This window comes from Typopeltis vanoorti, chromosome 12 (assembly GCF_054136105.1).
Source record: "Typopeltis vanoorti isolate ZY-2024b chromosome 12, IOZ_Tvanoo_1.0, whole genome shotgun sequence".
Lineage (NCBI taxonomy): Eukaryota > Metazoa > Arthropoda > Arachnida > Uropygi > Thelyphonidae > Typopeltis > Typopeltis vanoorti.
In genome coordinates, this window is record NC_143560.1 from 72084893 (window position 1) to 72112227 (window position 27335).

The 27335-nt window shown below is 34.8% G+C and overlaps 1 protein-coding gene across 3 annotated transcripts in view; it reads right to left on the reverse strand.

The window, feature by feature from the left end:
* l(3)76BDm (trafficking protein particle complex subunit 8 homolog l(3)76BDm) overlaps nt 1-27335 on the reverse strand; it is a 447636-nt gene that overhangs the window by 176551 nt on the left and 243750 nt on the right. For all 3 annotated transcript variants that reach the window (XM_090401248.1, XM_090401249.1, XM_090401247.1), the window contains one exon: nt 18950-19098. In XM_090401248.1, coding sequence (XP_090257374.1) covers nt 18950-19098 — 149 coding nt within the window. The remainder of the gene's footprint in view (nt 1-18949; nt 19099-27335) is intronic.

The window sequence follows — 27335 nt, forward strand, 5'->3', positions numbered from 1 at the left end:
ATAAATAAATAATAATAACAAATAAATAAGTAAAAGAATAATATATATAAATTCTTTATACATTTATATATAAAGAACATATGATCCCTTCAAGAAAGTACAGAATTTGAATGGGTGGTGTAGGAAGTTATGAAACATGTTTCTTTGATAGTATCTAGACATATCAAGTTGCTAAATCTTCATTGATTCATATGATATGATATGATATAATATATGTTCATATGATAAAGTGGTGGTGATGAGGAGAGGGTGAAACCATCACAATCTCCTCATCACCACCAATCACTAATATAGATGTTGAATACCTTAACTAACAAGAGTGCAAAAATAATTAATTCAGGGAACAAAGCAGTAATGAGAATTTTCTCTAGACAAGATCTGCAGAAGAAACCAAATACTATCTAGTTTAGAAGTTTAAAGGAAACCACTCAACAAATTAATTACCAATTTGAAAAATAAATTAGGCTACTATTTTTACAACCAGCACTATCATAATTAGCAGTTGTGCCATCAGATGATCAGATGGAGATGGAATGTTGGCCATTTTTCATTTTTTTAGCGATGCCTTATCTTCCAGAATTTTTCAAATTTAACCCATGAAATGACAACTGTCCTCAGAGCAGTGTTTCTTTATACTATCAGAATGAACTATTATAAAGTGAATAATTTTCCATAATTTTATATGTAACTGAAGACACTCTCCTGATGATCTTATAAAGACCTGATGCTCTTACATCCAGTTCTTTTCCTCCTCCAATTACTTTCATCTTGTTATTTAAGACTAATTCTCTTATATTCATAAATAAATTTACAACTGGCATGTTTTTCCTCACAAGTGGTTTCACTCAAATCTTTTATTCAATAGAGGTAATGGTTGAATTTTTCTATTAAAATGATCATGATACTACCTACATCTTAATATGCTTAGTTAATAGTAAAAGTATAATATAAAAGTTACAAAGGGTCAAAAGTACATAATACAAAAAGCATGTTCCAATCCTACAGTGTACAGTCAACTCTAACTACAGTAAACTCTCAAGGACCGCCGTAGGAATAATTTTCTATGAAGAGTGTTGCTAAAAATTGCATTGTGAAAACAGTGAAAAGTGGACTGTGAGAATTAGAGGAATTTCCCTAATGAGCGTTTTCTTGTAAGATATATGCAATTATACTTGAAAAATGGCTAAAAAATTTGTGAGAGAGAAGCTTGGAGAAGAACAAGCTGGGTTCAGGCCAAATAGAATGTTAAATCAGGTGTTCAACAAGGGTGCACATTATCTCCATTGCTATTATCTATATGGATCACATTATGAAGGAAAGTGATATTACACCTCATATCAAAATTGGAGATGTTAATCTCCACTTTTTATTGTATGCAGATGTTATACTTTAAATCAATCCAGTACAAGTCTGCAGGATTCCCTAACTAAATTCAACAACTGCTGTAATAAATTTGGTATGAAAATCAGCAATAAAAAAAAATAACAATAATGAAAATACAGCAACATTGAACACATCAAGTTCATTCTGAATGGAGAACCTATAGTACATAATTTATTTCAGCTATTTAGGCACAATTTTTAGTAAAAATGGCAAATTAAATATGGAAATAGACAACAGAATTAGCAAAACTGCCATGGGAGGAAGTCAACTGAATCAATTTATATGAAATAAGAGAGAAATTAGGAAAAAACACTTAACTAGCTATATATAAGACATATTCAAACCAATTTTAATATACGGATCTGAGAACCTGTGTTCGAAATAAAATACTAGAGACCACAGATATATGAGCATTCTAAGAAAGATTAGGGAAGTGAACAGATGGTATCAATGGCAGTATCATATTAAAAAAACAAGGATATTAGTAAAGAACTTGACACTGATAGCATTAACTCTGTGCTTTGTGTGTGCATGCATGTGCACATGCAGGGGTGTTTTTTTTTTTTTTTTTTTTTTTTTTTTCCCCTGCATCTACAATACTCTAGAACTATCTAAACAATTACTTTTAAACTCTCGGTTCTTTGAGAGTTTGATGAGTGAAATACCATTTAAGTTGAATCACAATGTCGCATCGTAGTCATCCTGAAACTTATCAGAAATAGAAGTGCTTCTTCACTCATGTTGATTTTAAGTTGTTAAAGTTCACTGTTTGAATTGTTCAAATAGACTCATCACTTTTCACTGAGACAACCATTCATTTGAGGATTGGTGAGCAGTTTCCTATAAACTTCAATACATTGCAGGTAAGTCTGAAACATTAGCAATTCGTATGACTAGTTTAGAAAGCTCAAGATTGTGACATAACTGATAAATTCTAATCATCAGATAGCAATTTTCAATTAATCTCAAGACAATGCATCAAGCTAGTGAAACAAACCAAGCCACATGCATTTGTAGATGAAATTAACTCAATAACCAAAGAAAAATTTTGCAATGTTGTTTTCACAAGCTTAGCTGGGTTTCAACTGAAACTGCTAAAATGGTCTACATGAATTCACACTAGAATAAGCTCAGCAATGCATTGACTCTACAGGAAACTTCTTACCAATTCTCAAATGAATGGTTATCTATAATGAAAAATGATGAGTCTGCTTCAACAATTCAAGCAGCAAACTTTGACAACTTAAAATCAACCTGAGTGAAGAAGCACTTCTAGTTCTGATAAGTTATTTTATGCATATGATGAAACACTGATGATACAGTCCACTTTGATTTTGTTTCAGAAGTGTGGTCCATCTATGCAGACTATTATTAGAGAGTAAGTGCATATTGTTCTGTGCAAGTGTTATTCAGCATTGGTCAATCAAACTTTTAAAATTTTGAAAACTTTTAGGTCATTCTTTTGTAATATATTGTATAAAGATATATTATATTTACTGTGCATTACCAGTCAAAAAATACTTCACTATGAAAAAATTGCCTGCAATGAAACACAAGCAAATGTTTATGCTTGGGTTATTCTTCAATGAGTTCTTACATATATGCTATGTAAACAATTTCATTTGAAATTATTGAGTATGTAGCAAAGAATAATTGCTACACCTGGTACTCATGAAATATCATATTGTTCCAATTATGATCGATTATATCAGTTTTGTTTTTGATAATTGTCTTAGGTGTTTTTCATGTGGTATAAAATATTTACACAATTGTTAAGTTGTTTTGCTTAACATGTAAATATGTGTTACAAAAAAATAAAAATAAAATAAAATAAAAATTGAGTGATCAAACAACACTAACAGCAAAAATATTGCTGGTAATGGAGCACAAAAATAAGAACTATTCAAAAGAATAAGACAAACATAAGTATACACATTTGTGTTATTTTCAGGCAGATTTTTACACGATTACGAAAGCAGATAAGAATGACAGTGGAAGCAACTATAATTATGGGCTAGTTTACCCTATTTGTTAACTTCAAGCATTCTAGAGCATAAGTTTCAGATGAAAAATCAGCCACCTCCATATGAGACTGGCTAACTTGCCTTCAGAAAAGTCTTATAAAGGACCTCATATCTTACATGATTTGAACCTGTATCTTTCTAACCAGAGGATAAAAAGTATTGTCCTGATGAATCACCTATGGTAGTGGAGATAATACTATACTATTGATACTAATGCCAATGAAAAAACATATATATCTTCGCTTATAGAAGTGATTTACATGAATGTAAATTAATTGCGATTTAAATTGCATGCACACATACTTACATACACAGGCTCCATAGTACAGTTGGTAACATCACCTCTAATGTGAAAGATCTCTAGGATTGTATCCAGTAGACAACAGGAGAAACTATTACACTCCACTCAAACTGAGGGCAAACATCAATATGACAAACTTACTATGATAAATTACAAAGTCCTGATCAAACCCATAGATATAATGCTGTTCTATAGAAAATTAACACAAACATTTCTATACAAAACCAAAGTATTTCTGCTATCTCTACAAGTCTGCTATAGCAAAAATCATGAAAATCAACCATATTTGGAGTCGACCATCAATAAAAATGAATCAGCTAACCCCACAACAGAAATAGCTCCGTCTCTCTCCTCTTCTCACACATATGCAAACAGAAATTTGGGATTTTATTTATTCAAAACAAACCACAGGATTAATCATCCTATCATTATATCCATAAGAAGCCATGTTATGTGGTGTTACAGCCAAGTAAAATGGCTGCTACTAATTCATTTATGACCAGAACTCCAGAAATACAACTTAAAGCCACTAAGTCACAAAAAATTTTACTTGCCCATAATTGCATATCAATCTAATTTATATATTTTGCATGATGCTTTAAATAAAAAATGATAAATGTTATGACAACGAAATAAAAATAATATATTCTTTAATTCTCAATACATCTTGCACATGATTATATAGTAATATATAGAAATGCCAAAAGTTATAGGCATAAGTGAGATTTGGATAACAACAGATGATGTAGTTACAGAGACTAAATGTAAAGAGCTTAGTATTTTTAGGGAAGATAGGATAGAGGAGGAGCACTGCTGATGATAGCAGATGAATTGACCAAAAATAATACGAGACAGGCAGAAGGGTGGCTGTTCATTTGAAGCAATCTGATGTGAGATTAAGACCAGTAAGACAAAATATACAGTTGGTTATTTCTAGAGACCAGGGAGTTTCACAGATGATCTGAAAGACATGAATCGCCAAATTAGTACAATGAGTAGATCGAGTGATTATTATGGGGGGACTTCAATTATGGAGATATAGACTGGAAGGAAGGAAGATCATATGGCAGGAAGGAAACAGAATTTATACACCTGCTAAGAGATAATTACTTAAGGCAGCATATGATGGAGAGGACTAGAGGTGAGAGAGTATTGGATCTGGTCATAAGTTCAGAAGAGCTATCCATAACCAAGGTGACAATATTACCTTCAATTGGTGAAAGTGACCATGCAATGTTGACTTGGGAGATTGTAAAACATGAGGAATATTCTATCAAGAAGGGGTATTTGTAGAACTACGAGGCAGGTGATTATGACATGCTCAGGAAGAAGCTTAAATCTGTACAATGGCACAAAACACTGCAGGTTAAGGATGTTAGTAGTAGTTGGTTATAGGATGGGATATATTTATGGGTCATCTAGAGGAAGCAGTATTAAATTGTATACCTAGGGTAAGCAGGGTTAATCAGGTAGGAGTTAGATGGATGAATAATATCATTATGCATGAGCTGCAGAAAAAGAAAATGCTGTGAAGGATATATAAAGAGAGAGGTGACTAGCAAACTCTGAACAGTACAAGGCTCAGGTATAAAAGGTGACCAAGATGGCAAAGAAGGCAAAATCAGATTATGAGAAGAATCTAGCCAAGCAGGTCAAAGGAAATCCCAAAGAGTTCTTTCATTATGTGGCAAGTAAGAGGAAGAATGACTATGGAAGATTAACCTTAATAAGTGATGATGGTCATGAAGAGAGACAGAAGTGGATAAAATAGTTGAGTTACTGAGTGACCACTTTGCAAGGGCATATCATCCTAGTGAGGTTACTGCTTTAACCTAAGTGACAGGCACTAATGTGGGAACAGAGGTGGATGAATTGGAGGTTCTTAGGATATTGTAGAATCTCAATGTAAATACAGATGTGGGACTAGATGGGATATCAGCTAAGGTTTTGCAAGAATGTGCCAAGAGAACTTGCAATGCCTTTGACTAGGCTCTTTAAGTCTCAGCTCTGTAGAGTTCCAAGGGAGTGGAAAGAGGACAAAATTGTTTTTTTTGTATAAGAGAAGTTCTAAGACTGCAGTAGCAAAGTATAGACCAATCAGTACTTCAGGTGTGCTGGTAAAAGTACTAGAAAAATTAGAAAAAAAGAGAATTCAAGAATGGGTAGATAAAAATATGATACTGGATGAAATAGATGGAACTAGAGATTTAGAGATGGTGATAGGCAGACAGTTTAAATTAAGAGGATGTATTGCTAAGGTAATCCATAAGATTACTTGGGTATTGAAGAACACATTAATAGTAAAGATAGGAATTGTTATTCCTCTTTATAAGACCTTGATATGTCCACATCTGGATTACTGTGGTCTAGTCCTTGGGGATGAGGAAGTGGTGGAGAGGATTCAGAGGCAAGTGACCAAGGTGGTGAGTGGTCTGTGGAATGTTCCCTATGAAGACAGATTGAGGGTGTGTGGATTGCCGAAGTTGGTTGATAAGAGAAAAAGAGGGGATGTGATAGAAATATTTAAGTTACTTAAAGGGTTTTATAGGACAGATGTAGGGGAAATGTTTCAGCACTTGGCTAGAGGGACCAGAACAAGGGGTCATTCCTAGAAGTTGAATATAGGTTGGATATTCAACTTCCAGGTCATCCCTGGAAGTTGAATATAATCTCACACCCTTACTAACCACAGAAAAAAAAATCAAAACAAAAAATCTAAAAAAAAAAAAAAAATCTACTAACTAGATTTTTTGGAGAGTTGTGAATGAGTGGAATGGGTAGCCAAAATCAGTTGTGCTTTGTCTGTCAAGGAGAGGTATGATAGATTATGTTGGTAGAATGGGTCTCTCTCTGAATGAGTCTTTGGACTCCATACAGGTGCCCATATAATAATATCCTTCCTTTACGTGGGTTTAAAATGCCCTCCAGTGTATCTTTTCTTGATTGCAAAATACCACTTATCCACTGATTTCTCTAGAAAAAAAAAAGTCTTGCAGAAAAAGATCTATTCATTGATGACTTCTACTTCCCTTTAATGAAATTCATCTAATAAAACCCCATTCCTTTGAAGTACTTGCTGGTACAGTTTGATAGAGCAGATTTGAGAGAAACAGAAAACTGTCCTTATTGCACATTATTCAAAAAGATCTTGTATGCTTAAATGCATTCCTACAACTCTGAACTCCTACCTCTCTGTCATCAAATTTATTTATTGAAATTGTTACTTCATTATTATCAAAATATTTGCTGAAATTTACCCGAAATCTTAATTTCTTCCTTCCCACTTCCAGATCTTCAGACCAAGTAAACTTGGTCTGAAGATTTTATTGACTGAATAAGTATATGTTCATATTTTAGGAAACCTTTTTATTTTGCAATATTATCCCGTGCACTGCAGAGCGATTAACAAATGTAGTCAGAGCCCTTACTCTATTAGCCTGCCTTATTGAATGCAAATACCTGAACTTGAGGATTTTTGTTTGTAACATGGTCATTAATTTCTGCAATTCTTTCAGTATTTTTTTTAAACCACAGTTTCAATTTGGTTCATGGACAATTCATCGAGGTAAAACTGATCGCAGGGAAAATTCATCAGGGGGAAAAAATTCATTGCAGGAAAAATCATTGAAGAAAAATTCTGCTGAAAGCATTATTCACTAGAAAATTGAAGTTAGTTTGGTTTAACACGTGTTACGTAGAGGTGTGTGATATTTGATAGTAAACTGTATCTAAGAGATACCGTGGACTACGATGTCAGTATAGTATTAATTTAGTTGTTTTTTTTATTTACAGTTGAAAAATATATCGACAGGATATTATAATAAAATATAATCCATTAGATGTTGAAGAGATTCAACAAATGTTACTCGAGTCTGATGATGAGAATGATAGAGTCGAAAGTGATATTTGATAGTAAACTGTATCTGAGAGATATCGCAAACTCCAATGTCAGTATAGTATGGGTTTAGTTGTTTCTTTTTTTCAATAATTTCTAGTTTGTAACTGAAAATAAATAAGCCATCATCATGTATTATATTTGTAGTGTTTTTTTTTAAAGTTTTATTGCATTTCAGCACATACTAATAATGAATGTATCTCTCGGACACACACGACCTAAGCTGCAATTTTTTCAATCACGGCCTCCACAGGGTTAACCTCCCAACCGGCCAGGACGTATATATACATCCAGCAAATCCTGGATATGAGTCAGACCACCTGTTGAAAAAACATGGATATCAAGTGCCTTTGACTGTCATATCCATTAGAATGTGCGATAATCCTTTACGCTAATGAGAACACTTAACCAGATTACCTCATATACATAGCTATCTTTAGTTACCTATTGTCAGAAATGCAGTTGCTTGCCGTTTGCTCGGTAACTGGAATCTAAATTATATTACCTGCAAGTTACATTTATTTTTTCTACTTGTTTTATCGTATAATTATAGTTTTTAATGCCAGTGCAAATAAGAGAGCCTTTCATATTTCTTCACTTAAGACTGTATCAGTCTGGAGAACAATGTCACTATTATTATTTTTTTTTTTTTGCTAATTAATCTTAGTTGCCAATACATTTTATTCTCCTAGAACTTGATTCAAGATAATCATTTCTGTCAAACAATTATTTTATGAATTCATTAAAATCCGAATCTTAAAATAAATACAGCCTCCATCTGTTACAAATTGTTTTCTTTATTTTTTATTAAAAAAAAAAAAATTTTTTTTTTCACAATATATCCATGATGAATTTTCGTGTGATTAATTTTCTCAATGATTAAATTTCCAGTGATTAATAATCTCTGCGAGGAATTTTCCTCGCAATGAATTGTCAGCAATTTTCCTGTGATAAATTGTTGCCGATGAACTGTCCGGACACATTTCAATTTCAGTAAAGCAAGCATCTGTAATGGAATTTAAAACATCAAAATTCAAATTATATACAATATAATGTGTTGATGTAACAATTGGCATGTCTTTCTTTAATTTTGACAATAGCCTAAGTTTTTGTGCACCCCCCCCCCCAAAAAGCATGATACCTGCCTCCATTTGTTTTCAGATAACTGCTATCAATTACTTTTTTTACACATTTCAATTTCAGTAAAGCGAGCATCTGCAATGGAATTTAATCAGCAAGATTCAAATTATATACAACATAATGTGTTGATATAACAATTGGCATGTCTTTCTTTAATTTTGAACAATAGCCTATAGTTGTTTTTTTTCTTCCTCCCAAGTATGATACCTGCCTCCATTTGTTTTCAGATAACTACTACCAATTATCAGTCTTCCATGACAAGAATAATTTCTTCATTTCACCCCTAATGCAGTGGTTCTTAACCTTTTTACTGGCCCGCATCCCAGTGAACTTCAATTTTAATTCTTGCACCCCCTTGAAAAATGTGTTTTTTTTTGTTAGAAAATAAAATTTATTGCAAAACAATTTATTGAAAAATACATATACATATATGTATCAAAATAAAATCAAAATAACATATCAATTTTTAGTGACTAATTTGTTGTTGCTTTTTCATGATATTTTGAAAGTGAGGTTCCTTTTTCAAAAAGGCTGTGCTCATATCATCACTTGCATTTAAGTGATTTCGGGTTTTTGTTTTATGTGCAAAAGTGATGAAAATCCCATTTCGCAAAGATAGGTGGTGTGCTTAAGGGTCAAAGCTGTATAACTGAGAGGAGACCTCCACATAGCCTTTAAAGGAATGCGGAGAACCGACCAGGGCTTCTGACCTAATGTCCAATCCTCACCTTCTCGTGGTGCACCCTGTTGGGTATCTACTTTGATACTAAACGAACGAGGATGGGCTGGCAATTTGGGATTTAGCCGACCAAATTGTATTCTTATTGGTTAAACCAAAATAAAAAATGATGGTACAACATGACAAAATTTCATGCCGGCTGGGGCGTCGCCCGGTTAAACAAGGCCCCCGTTGTTTTCGCCAGGGAACCAGGGCGAACAGCGAAAAGTCAGCTACTGGAACAAATCTGAAAACAAACCCCAACTCAACATCACCAGAGTTAAAGATCGGTACTATCAACATAAGAAGCCTGAATGGCAAAGAAATGGAGCTAGCTGAGGAATTAGATAAGTACCAGATCGACATAATAGGGGTGACTGAAACAAAAAAGACCAAAACTGGTGAGATCTTTCTGAGCAATAAATACAAAATGTTATATTCAGGCAATGACAATCAAGGAAAAGAAGGAGTAGCCATAGTATTCAACACAAAATACGAGGCTAATCTTCTTGAATGGCAGTCAGTCTCAAGTAGAGTAATGTGGGCAAATATGAGAATGGGGAACTGGACAATGAGACTTATTTGTGCCTATGGTCCCACAGAAGGTTCTACTAAGGTAGAAGTGGAAGAATTTTTTGAGGCTTTAGAAAAAGCAACTGACACAATGAAAAAGGAAAAGTTGGTCCTTGTTGGGGATCTAAATAGTAGAGTAGGAAATGATTGTGAGACATACAAAAATATTTTGGGAAAATTTGGAGAAAAGAGCAAAGCTAATAATAATGGCAAATATCTGTTGGATTTCTGCTCAGGACATGGACTGGTTATTACTAACACCATGTTCCAACATAAAAATGTGCACAAATTCACATGGAGAGAAGAGGCTAGGAATAAGAAAAGTCTCATTGACTATGTTATTGTTGATAGTGATGTTTTCTACCTGGTGCAGGATACCAGAGTGTACAGAGGATTTGAAATTGGAAGTGATCACTATTTAGTCTTGAGCAGGATAAAATTGAATTTCATATTGAAAAGAATAACATGTAAGAAAGTTTTAAAGCGAATAAAAGTTGAGCAGCTCTCAGATGTGAACTGTAGACTAAAATACAGAAATATTATTGAAAAGAAAATGAAAGAGTTTGAGAACAGGAATCAAACTTTGGAGATTCAGTGGCAAACTCTGAAGGAAACATTGATTGATTCTGCCAGAGAGGCATGTGGTGAGGTTGTGTGCAAGGATAAAAAAATTAGAACTCCCTGGTGGACACAGGAAGTCAAAGAGGCAGTGAAGGAAAAGAAGAAAGCATATCAAAAGTTCCTGGCAAATAAGTCAGCTTTTACTCTTACAGAATACAGAGACAAATGTAAGAAAGCTAAACAGTGTGTAAAACTAGCTAAACAAAAGTCATGGGAGGACTTTGGCAAGAATATAGAAAATAAATATCAAGAAGGTGGCAAAATATTCTGGAGGTTGTTGAAGAAGCTTAGGAATGGAGGAAAGAGTGCTGTAAAAGGAATTAGAGATGATAAAGGTGAAATGAAAACAGGGGAAAAAGATATCCTTGAAGTATGGAGTAATTACTTTGAAAAAGTGCTAAATGAAACAAGCAGTGATGACAGCACAGTGGTAAAAAACACTGACCAGGCATGCAGTCAGGAATACATATCCATACTTGAAGTAGAAAAAGCCATCAAAGGCTTGAAATGTGGAAAGGCAGCAGGAGTAGATGATATTCGACCAGAAATGCTGAAGTATGGTGGTATAAGAGTCTTACAGTGGCTGCACTGCATAGTTCAGAAAGCCTGGACAGAGGGACGAATTCCCGATGATTGGAGTAGAGCTCTCATAGTACCCATATATAAAAAGGGAAATAAAACTGAATGTGAGAATTACAGAGGTATTTCCCTACTGAGTGTTCCTGGCAAGATCTATGCAAGTATACTTGAGAAACGGTTGAGAAAAATTGTGGAAGAAAAGCTTGGTGAAGAACAAGCTGGATTCAGGCCAAATAGAGGCTGTCAGGATCAGATCTTCACTTTACGACAAATAGTCGAGAAAGCATGGGAATATAACAAAGATCTGTATTTAAGTTTTGTCGATTTGGAAAAGGCATATGACAAGGTGCCAAGAGAGAAGCTATTCAAAACGCTGCAGTTATATGGTGTCAATGGGGTATTATACCAAGCAATACTTAGTCTTTATTTGAGTTGCAAGTCAGCAGTTAGAATTGAAGGAAGTACAGGAAGATGGTTTAATGTTAAATCTGGTGTGAGACAAGGATGTACATTATCCCCTCTGTTATTCATTATCTATATGGATCACATTATGAAGGAATGTGGTATTCAACCTGATATCAAAATTGGAGATGTTAATGTCAGCTCTTTGCTTTATGCGGATGATGTTATACTTCTAAATAAATCCGCTACAAGTCTGCAAGATTCTCTGACTAAATTGAATAGCTGTTGTAATAGATATGGTATGAAGGTCAGCAATAAAAAGACAAAGACAATGAAAATAGGCAGAATCATTGAAAATGTCAACTGTGTTGTGAATGGAGAACCTGTGGAACAAGTAAAACATTTCAGCTACTTAGGCACAATTTTTACTGAAGATGGTAAACTAAATATAGAAATAGACAACAGAATCAGCAAAGCTGGTATCGTGGGAAGTCAATTGAATAAATTCATATGGAATAAGAAAGAAATTAGTCGGAACACTAAATTAGCTGTATACAAGACTGTGTTCAAACCAATTTTAACTTATGGATCTGAGAGCTGGGTCAGAAGTAAAACACTTGACCAAAGACTAGAGACCGCAAATATGAGAGTCCTGAGAAAGATTAGAGGTGTGAACAGATGGCATCAATGGCAATATCATATTAAAAATGAGGATATTAGGAAAGAACTTGACATTGTCAGCATCCAGGAATGCGTTAGCAGAGCTAATCTCAGATGGTATGGTCACTTAAATAGAATGGGAGAGGAAAGATTAGCAAAACAAGTGTTCTCTGCCAGGTTGGCAGGAAAACGACCCAGAGGAAGACCAAGATATAGGTGGATTGATACGGTACAAAGTGCCTTAGACGATAGAAATATAAGATCTGATAATGTTGGAGTCTTGACAAGTAACAGACTGATTTGGAGGAAAATTGTAGATAGGAAGTTAGTAATGATGTAATTTTTTTCATGTAGTACTGTCATATCCTGTACATCCCTTGAGGGTACATGACAGGAATTTGATGATGATGATGATGATGATGATGAGGTGGTAACAAAGGGTAGAAGTGTCTGCAATGCTGTCTTCACCAGTTGTGAAAATTGTTCTAACTGAGTACACCAGAATTGCTCTAAATCCAATTTTTCAAATTCCATTTGATTATGTGCACTGGCTCCATTTCAATAAGATTGTCTTTTATTAAATTACCATCGTTTAATAGAATTCAGATCAAAAAGAAATGGATCCAGTATCCACCTCTGCTCTTTGCCCAGAAATATCTATGAAAATATCTTTTCATAGATATTTCTCCCATGGAAAAATATCTATGAAAAGAATCAATTGTTGCAAATGTATTACAATTTCAGGTAAAATTGTAATGCATTTGCAATATTTGTGATTTTTTTGTTTTCCAGAACAATTTCATGAAGCAAGGGAAAGTTTGCAAAATTACCATTTTTCAATAAAATCAAATAATTTTTCACTAGATGTTATTATGTTCTTACCATACCCTTGCATTGATATATTTAATTCATTTAGGTGAGTGAAAATATCTGCTAAGTAGGTCAATCGAATTACTGCATCTCTTCTTTCAAAGTCTTAAACTAAATTACAATTCTGGTTAGTAAGAAACTGAATAATCTTCTCGTGCATTTCAAAAACCCTGCTAAGCATACGTCCCTTGGAGAGCCATCTTATGTCAGTGTGATAAAGAAGCACACTATGGTTAGCACTGATTTCTCCGCAAAAAGCACGAAAGATACGATGATTAAGCACCCGTCCTCGAATATAATTTACTGTTTTACCGCTGTAGCTAAATATTTTTTTAAAGTTCTCTGGAAAAGTTTTTGATGCAAGTGCATGGCGGTTCAACATGCAATGTATTATTGTAACTTGTGTACTTCTTTTTTGATATAGGCAAAAAAAATGGAATTTTTGCCTAACATCACAGGTGCACCATCAGTACATATTGAGCTAATTATATCCATTGGTATTTGATGTTTCAAGAAAAAGTTTTTAATGTGATTAAAAACATCAATTCCTTTTGCTGTCAGTTCCAGTTGATCACAAAATAAAAATTCTTCCAAAATTTCCTTTTCCTTTATGCATTGCACAAATACTAATAACCCACTGTAATTATCAACGTCAGTTGACTCGTCCCATTGAATACACACTTTCAGACAACTGGTTTTAATATCTTGTACTACTTGCAGTAAAATATCCTGACTGATGTCTTGAATGCATAATTGAATCACATCGTTTGATAATGGAATCTGCTGAATTTTCTTATGTGCTTCAGAATCTAATACAATTTTCACAATTTCCAATGCACATGGTTTTACCAATTCTTCAGCTATTGTATGAGGTTTTTTCCCTTTACACAAAGCTATGCCACCTGATAAGAAGCTTCTAGCAAAGGCTTCTGAACTACCCCAGAGTAAAATTTGTAATGGTACTGCTGCTATCGAATCGTGCCTTCTTAGACTTAAACATGTTAAGTGGAAATCCTGCAGCTTTTTTTTACTACCATGCTGATTGTTGAAATGTTCTAACAACTTTGACTGTTTAAGATTGGAGTTTGAAAATATTCTGCAAATAAAATGCATTGTGGTTTTTGAGTACCATCTTTCTCTGTTGCACAAGTAAATCCATAAGCAACATAATCATCTTTTCATTGGCGTCTTTTTGACATGGCAAGGATTAATACAAATAATAAATTAATATTTACATATTATTTAACTATGCATTTGGCCATGGTTCCTTAAGAAAATTATAAAATAACGTGTAAACAAAAATTAATTTTAGTTCCTACTAAACTTTTTCATAATTCGAGAAAAAAAATTTAATCAATTGTTCTTTACTTACTGATTACTACCGGTAAAACAAAATAAATAGTGTTTGTTTGTCACGTGATCCACTTTGTTGATGTTTGTACACAACGAAATAACGTTTCTCATGACAATGGCAAGTGTATGCACAGCAAGTATCCGTGCGTTTGGCTTGGGCACATGCGTGAGCATTTGTGAGTGGCAGTACATTCAGGGATATTTTTTGAATATAGTGGTTAATTTCTTAAAATGTAAGAGATAAGAAATATGTATAACTTATATTTAATGGTTCTTAGTGAAATAGAATAATTCTATATGGGTTGAAAGATTATATATCTTAAATATAATTTAGTTTGCGTAACTTTTTTCCTCTAATGGAAAGAGCAAATGTGATTTAAATAATTAGTCAATATATGCTGGAATATTTTCCAGCTCAAACTCCTAGGAATGCTTTCTCCTGGTTATGAAACTGTGCTCTAATGTATCAAAGTAACTTGCAGCTGATGAGTTTGGGAGAGAAATAAAGATAACAAATGCTCTTTCAGTTTCCAACTTTTATCTATATAAAGCTTCTCCTCATTTAAAAAATATTTATAATAAGCATCTAAGACTCATTCTGCTGGAATCTTTGATTTCTTAACTAATTCTTGTTTAATGACATCACAGCACTTTTTTTTTTTTTTTTTTTTTTTTTTTACTACTGAGTCTGGACCTGGATCTACAACATGCTTATTTAGCAGGATTACCAATTTTTTGACATCTGCAAATGATTTACTGCATTTAATTTGTCATAGGCTGTATTAAAAATGTATCCAAGGAAAATTTGAAAATTTCAGAACATCTTTCTTTGCCAAGCAAATGGAGGTGTGCTTGCCAGATGCAAATACCTGAACTTGAGGATTTTTGTTTGTAACATGGTTGGTAATTTCTGCAATTCTTTCAGTATTTTTTTTTAACCACAGTTTCAATTTCAGTAAAGTGAGCATCAGTAATGGAATTTAAAACAGCGAGATTCAAATTATATACAACATAATGTGTTGATATAACAACTGGTTAAGTCTATCTCAGAACATTTTCCATGAGAACAGAATGAAATCTAAATGTTTGAAAGGTCCTCAACTATGAAAGGAAAACCTTGTAGTAATCTATATTAACTGTCAGTAACCCCAAGATATTTTTGCATACATTGCAAAATGCAACTTTCTATTTGTCTTGGAAAGTACATCTTATTTTTACTTCCTGATACAACAGAACTTTTTTTCTCAAATCTTTATAACATTTCTGGTCCCCTATCTTTTCCTTTAGTTTTGTGAAATGTTATAAAACTGAAAAGTGTCATTTGTATTTCCTATCATTTATTATTTATAATAATGAAGAGTAAATTTATACAAATTATCCACTAACAATAATTCAATAGGAAAGAAAAATATTGGGTTGTTGCAAATGAAATGGCTGTTGAATGACTGTCAGGTTTCTACTGGTTGCTGAAGAAAGCAAACGCTGAGGTATAGACAAATTTTTTATGTCATGTGACAGCGTCACACGTGGGTGATGCAATTGTAGTATTTGTTTCGTTCAATGAGCATTAAAGATTGAATACTACTGACATCAAATCAATCATGGAACCCAATCAATTAAGGTTGCTATACCTTTACGAGTTTGAATTGGGAAATTCTGCAGCAGATGCAGTAAAAAACATCAATAAAGCATTCGGTGGAGGAAAAACTAATGAGAGATCCACTCGCCGTTAGTTTGCAAAATTTCACTCAGGAGATTTGAGGCTACAAAACAAACCCTGTGGCCATCGTTCCTTCCTCCATTGATCTGAATGAATTAAACACTTCTCAACTGTTTCACAGCACTTGGAAATAATAGGAAAAGTAAGGAAGCTCGACAAGTGGGTGCCTCACGAACTTACTGATGAAAACAAAGCACGCCGTTTGGAAGTGTGCTCTTCTCTCTTAAGTAGAAAAGAAAGGGTCCTGCAACGAACTGTGACTGTGGATGAGAAGTGGATATTCTACAACAATCGTACACATTCGTCACAGTGGTTGGGAGTGAAAGACGCTCCAAAGGCACCTCTGCTGGTGTTATTCACTACTCATTCCTTCCACGAGGTGAAACAATAAATGCAGCTCGATATTGTACAGATATGTGGCAAATGCATGACAAATTGTGCCTTAAGCAACCAGGACTTGTGAATAGACATGGAGTCCTATTGCTTCAGGATAACGCCCAACCACATACGGCAGTGTCAACCATACAGCAAATCAACAATTTGGAAAACAAAATTGTGCCTCATCCTCCATACTCTCCTGACATTTCCCCAACAGATTACCATTTTTCCAGCACTTGAGCCATTTTTTGTCAAAGAAATGCTTTGCCAATGATGCATCAATTTATCGGGCAGTGGAGGACTTTATCACTTCCAGAGACACCGATTTTTACAAATGTGGTATAAATGACCTTGCCACACGTTGGCAACAATGCATGGATGCTGCTGGAGATTATTTTGATTAAACAGGTATTCTTCTTATTTTTCAATCGTCCTTAAAATCGGCCATTTCATTTGCAAACCCAATAATAAAGTTCGTGAGAACAACAAGAAAGTAGTTAACATTCGCTACAGAGCCAGACTCACTTTTCACATCAGTCACGTGATTGATCACCGATTCATCTTTGCAAGATAACTGTATTTAAATAAGTTAAAAAGCCTTTTACATTATAATAAATGTTCCAGTATATTATTATTATTAGACACCGCTAGGAAATCAGCACTCATCAAGGAAGACCACATATTATTCACACTATCTGTTATAACCTTTTCTTGAATTCAGTCACACTAACTGTACTCACCACCACCACCACCAAAGGCAAATCATTCCAATTGCATAGCACACTATGAGAAGAAAAAAATAATCTAGTTCTCATCCCCTTTCTTGGCTTTACAACTTCATTTGATGTCCCTTCCCCCTCTTGCATCCTCTCCCTCCCTCCTACCCTTCATAAAATGAAAAATTCCATCTACTGGTATCATGCATGCTGTTTAGAAGTTTGTGGGTCTTTATCATATCACCCTCCTGTCTTCTGTTTGCTAGTGTCTGCAGTCCACAAATTCTCAATCTGTCCACATAATCTCTATTCCACAATTCAAATGTCATCTTTAACACTCTCCACTGTATCTGCATCAGAAACTAGTTCTCTTAACAACAGTCTGGGTAAGGTTGTATAAAAGCCTTGTAAAAAAAAAAGAAAAATTACTTACTATGCTTGTGTGAGCACTGCAATTATTCTCTGCTTTGCAATGTTATACAATATGCCTTTCATTGTATTGTACAAAGAATGTAGATGTGACATATAGCAGATGAAAGTAGAATGCATAAATGGAGTTTGGAAGGAGCTACTAAAGTAAATGCTCAAACATTACAGGATTTGACAAAGCCTTGCAAGAGACTGATGATAAGATAGTGCTGCTAGCTAAAGAGTTGAAGGTTGACGATGATTTAGAGCAGCTAGTGGAAACTCTGGAAGAGGAGCTCTCAAATGAAGAACTTGCAGAGCTAGAAGCACAGAACTAAAAATAAAAGAGAGCAAAAAAACTGGAACAAGAAAAGAAAAAGCCAAGCCGTCAGAGAAGTTCACAGTATCTCAGTTAATAATGCAATTCATTTGTTTGAAGAAACAGACATGGAAAGATGTATGCAGAAAAGAAAAGGCAAACTGTGCAGGCAAAATGTATGCAGAAAAGAAAAGGCAAACAGTCTAAGTTGCATGCAATGTACATTTTTTTTTTTTTTAAAGAAGTCCACTCCACTCACCTTACCTTCAGGAAAACAAGCCTAGATCTTCCACAATTATGCATCTGCTGAACTATTCTCAGAACACTTTGTTGCAATTCCTGAATCTGAAGAATTTGTTGCAAAATCCCACTGCCTTACGTTGACAACCTTAGCCTTCTATGTGTGCTCTAATAAATTGTCCAATTACTAAATCTGCAGCTTTGAAGAATTACTGTTATCCATGAGTTTCCAGCTAATTATTTTACTGGTAAGTGCACAGAAGCGCTGTACAACCATACATTCATATTTCATTATGTATCACAGTACAGTATGTAGTAATTTTATGTCAATTTGTATGATACATCGTATTATTTCACTATAAACAGGGTAAAATTAGTTAAAAATATAACAAAACAGACCTACACATTTTGGCATTCAGGAATGTTAAATGTCAACATATCACATAGTAATTTCCTACTCACAATCAGTTTGTTGGAACAGAACTCCATAAGTTGAGAACTATTATGACTGTACTAATATAGAGAAATATAACTTTCTGATAAAGTCATTTAAGATGAAAGTAAGTTTTTATCATATATTACTGGCTTATGAAATATTTTATTTTAAAATATTGGAATTATTAAAAATACATTTTACAGAACAGCTCACCTTGCCTGGATCTACTTCATTTGTAATTCGCAGTGGAATTTCACTACTGTTGTCACTTGAAGGAGTAAAATTCCACAGAAGGAAGACATTATCTATCACCAGAGGTATATGGAATGGATTTCTAAGCTGTAGTTCTACAGTGAGAATTTCTGAAAGGAAAAAATTGATCAATTATCAGCCGTACATTAAAATATTCTTTCTCTAACAGGTTTGCAAGTTTTAAAAGAAAAGAACAATAATAATAAAAAAACAAAACATTATGATCTTTAGAAAGAAGTAGCTCATTTTAAATAAGTACAAAAAAAAAAAGGGCTCGGATATTGGCAATTGTATTAACTTCTTTAACAGTAGTGACAATCAAAACAAAAATAACTATGATACTTTATTAATATATTTAAAAATGATAACAAATATCAAGGGTAAAACTAAAAATATCACAAAAACAACCAACAAAAAAAAAATCTGCATCAACAAATCTCATGTCTTAACACAAACAAATGTTATGCACACCACCAATGATCAAAACCAGACAGTTTCTGTTCTGTTATTTCTCACAAAAATACAACTGTCAGCTTCAAGACTCACTGTCCACCTCAAATATCCAAACAGCATTTACATGATACTCTCAAAAAAAAAAAAAGAGCAGTATGCATGCATTTTTCGAATCTGACATTCCATGATAAAGAATACCAAACACAAAGCTACTCTTTCTAATCTGCTCTAATCCAAAATTTTCTTCTCACACATTGTCATATTCATTTGCCTCTTGCTCACCCTCCATATTTTACCTATTCTGATCTTCTAATTACTTATCTCTCTGAAACTTGATTTTCTACAGTCTAATTATCTAAACAATGACATTATCATCCTTGGGATCAATTTCACACGTTTCTTATGCTAACTCTACACACCAAGCTAGAAAAGAAGCCAAGTATTCATTGTTAAATAATGATTAACAGAAATTGCCAATCTTTACACCAAATAGCAGATTATTATTACTATTCTATGGGCAACAACATGGAGTCAGACACATCAAGAGAGAGGTCCTAAACATTATACCAAGCACTATTCCAACATTCAGGCAATATTTATCATACTTTGCTTTGAACTCATTTATAGTCATGGCACCCACAACAAACTCTGGCAAAACCATTCCACTCATGCACCACTCTCAAAGTAAAAATGTAGTTCTCAGATCCCTTCTGACTACACTTTTTGCTTAATGTCTAAAGATGGTCCCTAGTTTTCCCACCAAAACTGTTATGAAAAATATGCTCCTCCAACATATGCCAGGAGGATAAAAGAAAAATCACTTAACTATACCAAGAACAGATACTATATGCCTCCTGCCTCCTCTGCTCTCTGGCCAGAAAGACAAAATAATCCTCAACAATATATTGGACCTTTTCTTCAGAATGATTTTAATAAATGCTGATGGTAGGGAAGTAATTGAATCAGTCAAAATAGTAGAATTACTAAGTGAACGCTTTGCAAGAGTATATCATTCAGGTGGTGATATTTCAGGAACAAGAGAGGCAAAGGCTTATATGGGAACTGAGGTAAATGAAATGGAGGCGGATAACATATTACAGAACCTTAATGCAAATACAGCTGAGGGATTGGATGGTATACCAGCTCAAGTTTTATGTGAAGGTGCGAGGGAATTGTCAGTACCCTTGACCATATTGTTTAATCTAAGTCTCAGTGTCGGGGTTAGTCCTGAGATGGTGAAAAATAGTTCCACTGCATAAAGGTGGCTCCAAGACTGATGAAGCAAATTACCGACCAACCAACATATCAGGGGTTGTACAGTGGGTAACATAGCTTTGTGAAGCGTATATCATGCCTCAATAACTTGCTCACGTTTTATAATATAGTGACAGCTGAGTCGGATAAAGGTAACAAGTTTACAGTGATACTGCTGGACTTTGCAAAAGCCTTTGACAGGATGCCACATGGAATTCTAATCAGTAAGTTGCAGCATGGGGATGGATATAGGGTTGATGAGGTTGATTAGGATGGTGGTTAATGGAGAGATATTAGAGAACAGTTTATTCAGGAATAAATTCCAAAAGAAGGCCTGTGACGAGTGGTGTGCCACAGGGTTCTGTTCTTGGACTGCCAATGTTTAATTTGTACATTAACGATATAGAAAAGGATCTGAGAGGAACTGTTCCATTGTTTGCCAATGATACAAAGTTAGGTAGAGCAATAGTTAATACAGATGATGTCAAAATTTTGCAGGATGATTTGGATAGATTGGCAGACTGGGCAAAGGAGAATGGATATCAGTTTAATGTGGAAAGTGAAAAGTTATGTATTTTGGAGTGAAAAGAATACCAGCTGTATACCACATTGGTGGAACTCTACTCTAGGAAATTGATGAAGCTCAAGACTAGGGAGCGTTAGTGGATAGGGAGTTAAAGTTCAGTGGCACATAGCAAAAGTGGCTAATGAAGCTCAGATTATTTGGTTACTGAAGAATACTCTGACGAGACAAGCAGGTTATTGTTTCTCTTTTTATCAAGCCTTGATAAGATCCCGTCTTGACTACTGCATGCAGATCTGGGTGCCAGGGTTTCTTAGCGATAACAAGGAGGTGGAGAGTTTCCAGAGGAAAGTGATTAAGATGGTAGCAGGTTTATGGAATGAACCTTATGAGAACAGGTTGAAGATCTGTGGGTTACAGAAACTGGTTGATAGGCAGACAAGGAATGATATGATTGAGACATACAAATTACTGAGAGGTTTTTTACACGATTAACACACAGGAAATTTTTCAGAACAGGTCTAGTGGTGGGAGAACTAGGGCCATCCATGGAAATTGAGTAAGAGTGTAGATAGCAAGGGTGTTAGAACTTGGAGAGTAGTGAATGAGTGGAATAGGTTGCCAGAGTCTGTTGTGAGTGACATGACTGTGAATGGGTTCAAAGCAAAATATCATAGATACTGCAAAAATGTTGGATACTTCTTGACATGTTCAGGGCCTCCCTCGAGGCCCTGAACATGTCAAGGTCTATTGATGAAATTACTCTGGATTTAGAGAAAGATGTTGAAAGTTTATTTTTCACTATGGTTAGACTATGATAAATTTAGTTTAATCCTTTATCCCAGTGAGAGCAAACAGAGTTTGTGCCTGAAAATATCTTCAGGTCTGAATATAGTGTTGTACTATCTTACCTGGGTAATTTACCCAGGTAAGATAGTACAACACTATATTCAGAGCTGAAGATATTTTCAGGTGAAAACTCTGTTTGATCTCACTGGGATAAAGGATTAAACTGACTTCTTTCTAAGCAATGTATGTCACTATGGAAATAAGGACTGACCTAAAACGTGTGGACAGACTTATGTGTTCGTCGTACATGTTGTTTATTTTTTAACGGTATATATTAGAATACAGAAAAATAAGTAAATAATTAATTTATTGCTGATATTTCGCTGGTGTTATAACCAGCATCTTCAGAGCACAAAAACACAGTTTGTCACAATACGCGAGACTATAACAACATGGTGTAATCAATGGACTAGTTAAACGAAATTGTAGCAGCAACACAAAGACTAGAGTCCTGATTTTGGCGCCCTCTATCTGAAAAAAAAAAATTGCAGCTATCACATAAGACCAGAGTCTTAAACAGAGAAAAACTGGTACTAGTTTTTTCTTAAGATGACTGTCTCCCAGATTTTAGGCAAATTTATACAGCCATATTTGTTGAGATTTGGAGTGTGTTTCAGGGCTTCTGTTGCCTCTAAGAACAATCTCTCTGACTTATAAGAGCTTCTGTGTAGTACTTTTGTGTTCTTCCAGTTGATCCTGTGTGCAGGGGTATCCAGAGCATGGGTTGCTAAGCCCGACTTGCCATAGTGATAATGCCGGATGCATCTTCTGCGTTCATTGATGCGGATGTTCACAGTTCTTCCTGTTTGACCATAGTAGAGTTGCTTACATGAGCAGGGTACTTCGTAGACACCTGGATGTGATAAAGGGGGAATGCTGTCCTTGGGTGAGCGGATAAGAGTTGCTAATTTGCCACATGGTCTGAATGTGGTGCGTAGTTCATGTTTATTATAAGAATTCTTGAAATCTTTTCGGATGTGCCTTTAATGTATGGGATGGTGACTGTTTTGTTGTAGTTCTCTATGGTGGATAGTGGGAGGGGTTTCTTAGGAGCATTCAGTATTTTGCAAATACTTTTCTTAGGAGCGTTTAGCAAAATACTAAACGCTCCTAAGAAACCCCTCCCACTATCCACCACAGAGAACTACAACAAAACAGTCACCATCCCATACATTAAAGGCACATCCAAAAAGATTTCAAGAATTCTTAATAAACATAAACTACGCACCATATTCAGACCATGTGGCAAATTAGCAACCCTTATCCACTCACCCAAGGACAGCATTCACCCTTTATCACATCCAGGTGTCTACGAAGTACCCTGCTCATGTACAGGGTGTTCGGAATAAATTTGACATATTTATAATTAATTATATTTTTCCGTAAGTTACATGTATTAACACACACTTCTCTTCATTTAAAAGTTTGGACCCTTCTTCATTCACATACAAGATGTCAGAAAGGATGGATAGCTGGAACCCACCTGAATCATGGAAGAGAATAACTTGTATCATGATGATTCGTGCCCGCCATCAAAATAAGGATATTACGACTGCTGCCCAATGCTCCCTGAATACAGTAAAAACAATCAGGCATGAACTAGAGACTTGCAATGGTGACTACGAGGATGTAGCAAGAAGAAAGATCCCTAGCAGACGATCTGATTGCGTTCGTACAGCAGAATTCCTCGCAAATCTGCAGGAACAGGTGTTGAAGAACCCTGGCATTGGAATTCGGGCTTTGTTCGTGGAGTTGCTAACTGTAGTCAAGCCCTGGATAACAAGGGTAGGCAATGGTAGGCCGTATGTATGGCAGCAGGATTCGGCCCCTTGCCACACCTCTGGGAAAAGTCAAAAATGGTTGTCTGAAAATTTCTACGACTTCACCAGTCCAAATGTTTGGCCTCCAAACTCCCCAGACCTTAACCCCATGGATTATTTTGTATGGGGCGCAGTTGAAAAAGACACCAATCGCACTTCCAGTAATACAAAAGCCCAGTTAATGGATAAAATTAAAACAGTTTTTGCGGCCCTTCCCAGGGAGACTGTAGCATCAGCTTGTTCGAGGTTCCGAAGCAGAATTGAAGCTGTGATCGATGCTAATGGTGGTTATTTTGAGTAAATCTTGTTGATAGTATTGTAATTAACTCTGCCTGTTATGTTTTTTTGTCAATTCATTAAATTTAATAGATACAAAGAAGATTTTCTTTTTCCTTACGAAACTGTCAAATTTATCCCGAACACCCTGTAAGTAACTCTACTACGGTCAAACAGGAAGAACTGTGAACATCCGCATCAACGAACACAAAAGATGCATCCGGCATTATCACTATGGCAAGTCAGGCTTAGCAGCACGTGCTCTGGACCCTGCACACAGGATCAACTGGAAGAACACAAAAGTACTACACAGAAGCTCTTATAAGTTGGAGAGATTATTCTTAGAGGCAACAGAAGCCCTGAAACACACTCCAAATCTTAACAAATATGGCTGTATAAATTTGCCTAAAATCTGGGAGACAGTCATCTTAAGAAAAAACTAGTACCGTTTTTCTCTGTTTAAGACTCTAGTCTTATGTGATAGCTGCAATTTTTTTTTTCAGATAGAGGGCGCCAAAATCAGGACTCTAGTCTTTGTGTTGCTGCTACAATTTCGTTTAACTAGTCCATTGATTACACCATGTTGTTATAGTCTCGCATATTGTGACAAACTGTGTTTTTGTGCTCTGAAGATGCTGGTTATAACACCAGCGAAATATCAGCAATAAGTTAATAAATTAATTATTTACTTATTTTCCTGTGTTCTAATATATACCGTTAAAAAATAAACAACAAGCACTGACCTGTCTATTCCATTGGATTTGGTTTTGAATGCCTGCATGATATGATGTGGGTCATCTAAGTGCAGGCATAAAACAGGAACCTAGTATGCATGCGTGCACATATGCACGCACACACACACATGTGCAAATTTACTTATAATTTAAAAGATCTTCTGCTCATGGCTCTCATCAGTGTCCTTTTGATTAAGACCCAGCAAAAATTAGTAAGTGTACTGAAGTTTCTCTTGCCTGATAGAATCCCTTGAGCCTTTGTAGCTTAGTCGGTAACGCAATGCCTTTTGGTTGTATCTAATCAGGAGATGAAGAATCTTTAAAAGAGCTTTTCAACTGAAGGTAAGTTAGCTGGTCTCAAATGAAGGTGACAGGTTTCCATGTAAAATTCAATTTTTTCATCTTATAAAATACTGGCCAGACTACATATGCAATTTACAGACAAAAATAATTACAACCTATAGAAATATATTGGTTAAAAAGATATTGATGTAACTGTCTGCATGAACTTCATGGACATTATATTATTACTATTATTACATAACACCTCCAGGGAGTACAAGAACTCATTTAGGGAGGACACCTACTCTACAACTCTCTGTCTCCAAAACTCAATCCACCAACTACAATGAACCGCAACTACACCAACACCATCTACTGCCCACCATCACCACCACCACTAGTATTTTCACAGACAATCACACAATCATGTCCAGTGGGATTCAAACCTGCAGCCATTTGGCTGGAGAGCAGATATGCTAACCACTCGGCCAACCAGACCAGCAATCATATTATCATATGCTAATTAATTATTGAATCGCCTGTACTATTTGTCAGAGATATCATTCAAATTAGAAAACTAGAAGACATAGTTAAAAACAACTGTTAGGTCAGTAAAACCTTAATCAAAAGGACTAATAAAAGAAGAATATATAAGTTGGCAAATTCCGTCATCCTTTTAAGTAGTGCCAATTACAAAGGTGACCTCATTATAAGTTCCCTGGTCACTTCCAAAACTTTAAGTTTCAACATATTTCACTGAAAAAATAATCAATATTTAATATTCTTCCTTTAAAACGAATTCATATTTTTGTTTCATATTCTTATTCTTGCAAACATGTCCTTTAAATATCGAAAATCACTAGCATTATTATGCAAATTCTTCTTCTTCTCTTCCGTCTAAGACAGAGTCTTCTCTTGAAGAAGACTCTGTCTTCTTCAAGAGAAGACAGAGCTGTTCAAAAAAGTTTCTTATATGTTCTGCATCCCGAGATGTTCTTTATTAATTTCAGCCAGTAATTCTTGGTCTTCCGGGTCTTCTTTTTTTCAGTTGGAAAAGTATTGATTAGGACATTAGTAAGTCTGTCTGCATCCATGCGTACAGTGTGGCCAAACCATCTCAGTTGTTGTTTTCTAATTTTTTGTATTATTGTCTTTTTATACAATAATTCTTGTCTGACTGTGCTATTTGTTTTCTTTTCTATCCACCTTATTCTATTTATTTTTCTTAAGCATTTCATTTCAAATGCCAGCAGTTTTTTCTCCTCGCTTTTCTTAACATGCTTCTGCTCCATAGATGACTGTTGATATAATTATTGCTTCATATAATTTGATTTTGGCTTGCTTAGATATCTTGTTTGTTTTCCAGATTTTCTGTAACTTTCCCATGGTGGTCCATCCTATCGCTATTCTGTGTTTGATTGTTTTGAGTTCATCTATTGTTTCTGTTAGTTTTGATCCAAGATATATGAAGTTGTCTACTTGTTCTCTGTGTAGGGTGGCTGGGATGGTAGTTCCGTTCCTCCCTATTATATAAAGTATTAATAAAATTTTTCATCAAATCAAGTTTAATGCAGTGCACTGGAATAAAAATAACTTCCTGACACTAAATTTAATTTTAAAAAAAACTAAGCTAATCCAATCACATAATACACTCGCATAAAAAAAGTAATGAATTGTGAAGCCTGATTGCATGCTCATAAAAATACTATCAATTTAAAATCACTGAAAATGTTCCACCTATATTCACTGTAACATATTTAATAAGTAAAGCCATATTCTCAAAGAAATTATTCATTTGAACAGATTCTATTGAAACAGAGTGTTATTTTTCAGCGTGTGTAGAAGCGCTTCCAAACATCTGTAAATGAAAAAGTACTCAACAGGTCACTCAAAAAAAAAAAAAAAAAAATCTAGCTGCTCTCACTATAGCAAATACTATTATAACCAACTGCTAAAAAGTCCTGACTAAAGCCCTATAGCTAAAATGTTATGCTAAGAGAAATGTACTACAGCAAACTATCTGCTAAACAATTCCTGCAGTCCTTACAAAGTGGTTGTAATAAGAGTGAACTATAAATTTTGTTGATACTTTCAAAACAAGGTGATATTTTCCTTTTGGAGGAGGTTCCAGCTGTACAATCTAGACCCTGATATTT